The sequence below is a fragment of the Equus przewalskii genome, chromosome 15 (genome assembly GCF_037783145.1).
Source record: "Equus przewalskii isolate Varuska chromosome 15, EquPr2, whole genome shotgun sequence".
Classification (NCBI taxonomy): Eukaryota; Metazoa; Chordata; class Mammalia; order Perissodactyla; family Equidae; genus Equus; species Equus przewalskii.
The window spans coordinates 44,482,126-44,488,125 of record NC_091845.1 but is presented as its reverse complement, the minus strand read 5'-3'; the positions used below and the strand labels follow the sequence as shown (position 1 = coordinate 44,488,125).

The 6,000-nt window shown below is 47.4% G+C and overlaps 1 protein-coding gene across 6 annotated transcripts in view; it reads left to right on the top strand.

The window, feature by feature from the left end:
• The first annotated feature begins 213 nt into the window (after nucleotides 1–213).
• The window catches only part of SNRK (SNF related kinase), a 60,684-nt gene continuing 54,897 nt past the window's right edge, over nucleotides 214–6,000 (top strand). Inside the window, exons 1-2 of one of the 6 annotated variants that reach the window (XM_070575689.1) lie at nucleotides 233–365; nucleotides 3,423–3,472. In XM_070575689.1, the coding sequence (XP_070431790.1) occupies nucleotides 276–365; nucleotides 3,423–3,472 (140 nt within the window). In that variant the 5' untranslated portion in view covers nucleotides 233–275. Of the gene's footprint in view, nucleotides 366–3,422; nucleotides 3,473–6,000 lie in introns of all 6 variants that reach the window. The other 5 variants (XM_070575692.1, XM_070575690.1, XM_070575691.1 and 2 more) reach the window with 5 other exon arrangements.

Below are 6,000 nucleotides of genomic sequence, written 5' to 3'. Positions count from 1 at the left end.
CGGCCATTGTCCCTTGTCCCTGGTGCTTCCTCCTTCTCCGTTCCCCATCCTCCTCGGGCGCCTGGCCCGCTTCCTACCGCCAGCCGTAGCGGAGACTCGCGGGGGTCAGGACGCCGCCACTACGCCCTCCAGCTGCCCGCGCGCCGGGGCGCGCAGGTGCGCCCCGCCCCGCCCCCCCGCAGCCCCGCCCCGGCGCTTACGTCACAATGACGCGCGGCCCGCGCAGGCGCAGCGCGGCCGCCACCCCTCCCGCGGCCGGCCGCTCGCTCGGTATTATGATTAGCGCTGGGTGCGGGGATTCGGCGGCCGGGAGGGAGTCGTCGGCGCCGCGGCCGTTGCGGACGGACGCCCGCCTGCCGGCTGAGGTAGGGGCGAGCGCAGAGCGCGGCCCGGCGCGGCGGCATGGGCGGGGGTGTGGGGCCGGCCTCCGCCGTCGCCGGGCTGGGAGCCCGGGCCGGGGCGCCCGCCGCCCGCGGAAAGTAAGTTGCGCGCTCAGCGCTCCCCGCGCCGGCCGCAGCGCGGGCCCGGGAGGACGCGGGCCCCGGGTGGCGGCGGCGCGGCCTGGCGGCGGGGCCCGGGCGGGACCCGTCATTGCGGCGGCCGGCGCTGGCACCCGGAGGCCCTGCCCTTGCGGCCGCGGCGGGATTGCGGCACCTCGGGAGGCGTCCGCATCCCCGCGCCCCGCCCCGGAGCGGGCCGAGTGCGGCGCCCGCGGGCCCCGCGCCCCGGCCGGGCTCCCCGCGCCCAGGTTCTCTCGCGGGGCGTGTATTCTTCTCCGAATGTTTCCTTTTTCCGACGAATCTAGCAATCTGGCCGCGGCAAGGGGGTTCCTCGGTAAAACTGCAGCCTTACAATGGAATGGAGATATTGTTGTCTGTATAGGAAGGGCAGTGGGGTAAGGAAGGAGGAGCGGTGTCGTTCCTGAGGGAGAGCTAGAATTTTTCAGATTGGGAAACCTCCGTTCTTTTCCATAGTCATCGCCTGTTGATTTCTCTCTGGACCTTTTTTACAAAAACCTTCCTGACTTTTACTTGGACCTGGGATCCAAGGAAAGTGACAGCCTTTTATCCTGGGAGGGTTCCTGGAGCTATGTTGTTCCTGACACTTGGATCAGATGCAATCCCATGGCTTCATAGGGAGTTCGGTTCAAGTCTAGCATTTGGGGAGAATTTAGCAGTGGGGTTCTTAGATTTGTATACATCTGAGGATATAGGATCTTTCTGTCGAGCTACTTTTCCCCCTTCCATTTAATTGAGCGCATTCTCAAAGTCTTAGAAACAGGTGATAAAGCTGTCTTAATGCCTTTAACATTTTATGGTGAAAGGTGAAGCATGGCTTGCCAAGTGATGAAACTGCAGATGTTGGGCATCCTGTTGAATTTCCACCGAATTCCTGTCAAACATCAGACACCTCAGTTTGGGTTCCTTCAGTTTGTATGGGGTTGGGATGCCAGTCCCAAACCAGTCTAATTTATCGGAATGTGTATCAGTGTACTTGAAAGCCTGGGGTTGTCAAAGCTTATGTAATCAATTAGTTAATTTATAATCTTGTTACATTGCTTTCCAGATTTATAAAATCATCCCCTTAAGGAAATCTGTCTTCAGCGTCTGCTTAAATATTTCTCTTGGAATTGAATTCCTGAAGAGGAATGTACTGTACAAGTGGTGATTAAAGCATACTAATTAGACAAATTTCTTAGGAAAAAAACCCAAACAAAACAAATACATATTGATTCTTTTATCCAGCTGTCTAATTTTCCCTGTTAGGAAAACAGATGTCATTCCCATTTTACAGAACTAGAAATGAGAGAAGTTACATGACATTCCCAAGGTCACGTGTTGAAGCAGTATAGTAACTGAAAATCAAGTGCAGGTTGCTTACTTTTCCTAATACTGCATCTAAAAGGCTTTCCAGGCAGGGAACTTGAGTGCCACCTTTCTCTTTTCTAAGTTTGCACAATGAGTTTTTATTGTTTTATTTTGTGCACAAAAATCACTCTCATTCTATTAATTTTTTACTATTCTGAGTAAATTTTTTCTTACTGCAGTAAAATCCATTCGTTTAAGACATGAGAACTCAGAAGTTATATTGATGTTTATTTTTCTAGAACAGAAATATAGATTGGGCCTTTATGGTTCTAATTTAATCCCATAATCCTAAACTGAAGGCTTTTCAATGTCCTTATTAAAATTGAAGGGTTTTCCTAGTATTTTTACTGGTGGCAGGAAATACTATTTGTCTAAACTTTGCTATGGGTGTTTCGCTCATATAGAAAGTGAAACTAAATAGGAAAAAAGCTATGTTTTTTTGGAGATGTTGAGCAGTCGTGGTTCTAAGCCTCGGTATAAATAAGGCTTGATTTCTTCCTCGTAGCCGCTTGTCTGAGCCTACAAGCTCATTACACTGCCCAGGAAGAAAAGAGTGCAAGTGGACAGGATTTTAGGAATTAAACATAGATGAGGAACTCTAAAGACTTGATATAACTGCATGCCAGCTGTTTGCTTAACAACCAAAAAGTAGAGTTTTGGCCAAGATGCTTTTATAAGAAAATTATTATTCAGAATTTAGGTACTTCCCAGTGTGCGTGTAGTGCAGGTAAATTCTTAGAGCAACTTGGGTGGAAAAGTTAAGTGAATTCCAGCAGTTTTGAAGGTAAACTTAACCTATGTTCATTTATGGAGCCTTTGTTTCTCTGTTTTGGGGGCCCTGGGTTAGAGGGTAGCAATAGAAAAATGAATAAGAACCAGTTTTTGCTTTTAGTTGTTTACAGGCTATTGGGGACACTGAGGTAAACAGTAACAATAGGATCCGATGAATGCTGTGGTGAGGCATAGGCGAAAACCCCGTAAAGGCACAGAGATGGGGCAAGGAACAATCTGATGTGGGAATGCTTCATGGAGGAGGTGACAGTTGAACTGGTCTTAAAGAACAGGTAGAGTTCCCAGGCAGAGAAAAGGGGAAAGGGCTCTGATGGTTCAGGGAGGATGAGAAGACAAGGTCAGGTGGTGGAGGGAGGACTTCGATCCAAGTGGGTGAAAGGGAGTTGCAGAGGTAGAGACCGTGCAGCTGTTCTTTTTTTAAAAAGAACATGAAAAGGAAGCGGGGGGAGCTGGGGCAGTAGCTGTGGGCATGGAGGGGAAGTGTTTTGGTATTTTGCTTTAGTTTGCGAAGTGCTGCTGTAGAATCTCTCAGACTCAGTGGCCTCCTGAGTGAGCACTGGAAGTTGTCTGTCCTGGGTGATCTGAGCTACGTTATTCACACTGTGGATCGTTTCCTCATCTGTTTTTCTGTACAGCTGCTTTGGGTTGAGGCCTTATATCCCATGGGAAACCATTTCTTGCCAGTGGTAAGGGAGGAAGCTGTCTAATGAGGATTCCTACTTCACTTTCCCTGAACATTTATTTCTTTGCTGTCACTTCCAGAGCCTCCTGAGATTCTGCTTTGGTCCCTCCAGCACTTGGCCTCTGCTCAGGTAGGCTCTTCCATGACAGATGAGGCCTTGTTCCTCCTTACTTGTGTCGTACGTGCCCCCAACAAACTGCTGTCACGTCGCTACTCAGCAGTTGCTTCAAAGTCAGAGGGCTTCATCTGCCCATGCACTGTGATGTTTTCAGTCCCAGAGTGTCTCCAGGCTCAAAGTAAGATCAGGTCTATCGTTTATCCAAACACATACTCCCTCAACTACATATTGGCCCAGAAGTGTCATGTGGCTTATGAAATTAGTGCTCCTGAAGTGTGGGTTACAGGACATGTAACTGATCACATCCTAGCCTTACTCGGCCTCAGTTTCTTAGTTGTCGACATGAGATTATCTTTCTCAAACCCAAAAGATGGTCAGCTCTTTGAAGGCAGAGACCACTTCTTTGATTTCTGCATCCCCAGACCAGACAGAGTTGTGCCTTGTGTATAGTCAGCGTACCCAAGAAGTAACTTGATGAAGGAACTTGAAAAATCTAAACTTTAGTTTGTTGATTTTATTACCCTGTTAATAGAAACCGTACCCATTTTAGTACAGCTGGGTTGGATTTAAATTGTTTTCGGTCGTAGAATTTCAGAACTAGAAGCAAATCTTCCTCTCTGTACCAGCATGCAGTAGCTGTTCAGGAAGTGTTGGTTCCTGTCCTGTGTCCCTGGTGTCGGTGAAGGGCACCACCTGCTCCATTCTCTGCCAGAGTCATTCCAGGTTTCCTTCTTTGCTTTTCCCGCTGGGCATTGAGTTCTTGGATTCTACTTCCTAAACGTGTCTCCTCCGTGACGTCCTCATCGTCACTGCCCAGATGCTAGCTGCCCGTGTTTTCAAGTCAAAGTAGTCATTTACCGGGAGACGTTTTCAGTAGTCTCTGTACTTGTCTCCCAGCTCGAGGCTTGCCTTTCCGGTCTGATCTTCACTTTGCTGCCAGAGCGCTTCGTTTAACTGTCACTTCTGATTGCCGTTCCCCAGCTCAGGAGTCTTCTTTGGCTTGTTAGTGCCAGCTTTCATTTGTTCATTTAATAAAATGTATCTATGTATTTTGGGTAGATGCTGTATTCGGCAGGCCCTGGGATACAGAGCTGAATAAAATGGACATGGGCCTTAAATGGACTGAACTTACCATTAGTCGTGTGGAGGGCACAGATTATTAGTCACGCTAATAATCATGTAACCACAAGTGTGATAAGGGCCATAATGGAAAAGGACGTGGTGCTATAAGAGGGCACAGAGAAACGGTGTGCAGGGGCGTGGGGAGGGGAAGGCCATGGTCAGGAAGGCGACCTTTAAGCTCGGCCCTGAAGCACATAAGGGCTGGCCACACCTGAGGAACATCAGCTGACTTGCATGGAATACAAGGCCCTTTGGGTGTCTGGCCCTTGCCTACCTGTCTGACCTTGTCTCCTACGCTCTGCATGTGTTACTGTCCCCGTCACACTAAGCTCTCTCAGCTCTCTTTTCTGGAAAGCCTCTTTCCTGCCATCTCCATCTTCAATTCTTAGTCAGACACACAAAAAAATGACTTTCTCTGAGATGTCTTCTATGAACTCCCAAGGCAGGTTTAGGGAAGAGAACACCTCTACTGGCATGTCTGTCCCTGTCAAAGATTGTAAACAACTTGAGGCAGGGATCTTCCTAGTAGATGCAGTAGAGGCGTTTAGGGGCACTTTGGTGGGCCACTTAGGCCCAAATAGCAAAATAAGACGGGGAACTAAGTATACAGCCCCTCTCAAATATTGGACTCTCCTGGGAGGAGGCCAGCTCTGAAGAGTTGGGAAAAAAATCACTGGGTGATTTTGATCCCACTCACACCGTGCTAATATATATTATCCTGTTTAGCTTTCATAGTAACTGTCTAAGGTGGTGATTATCTTTGTTTTATAGATAAAGACATGTCTGTCTGTAGAAGTTGAGTAACTTGTTGGGCTCCAGATGCTGTGGTACTCTTTCCACTGTGCTATGATACTGCTCCTCATATTTGCTGAATAAATGAATTTTAATGATTTTTAAAGTGCACCCTCTATGGTGAAGATAATAAGAAAGGTTGACTATGTGGTACTCTGAGATGCTGAATCTTAGTGTGCTATCCCAGCTCCTCTCTGGGTGTTCCCTCCCCTCTATGTACACACACACCTTTTAGGCCAATATATTGTCTTTATTCTATATTGCATAGCTAGGGGACAAGGTTTGAATAATATATATAATTGAGTTTAATTCTCAGCCATGTTGGTTCTTCTGTATTAGATTATATTTTAGATAATGTAAGTTTTACTCCTACAGTATAAGTTACCTAGATAAAGTTGATTTTAGATTTAGGACATTATACTAACAAATATTTGTGGGCAAATTTTGAAGCTAGAGTGTACGAGTGTACTGTATTCATGGATCTCTTTTTAAAGTAGTCAGAATATTCCACAGCCCTTTTTTTTTTCTTTTTTCTTTTGGTAAGGAAGATTGGCTCTGAGCTAACATCTGTTGCCAATCTTCCTCTTTTTGTTTTCTCTCTCTTTTATCTCCTGAAAGCCCTGGTA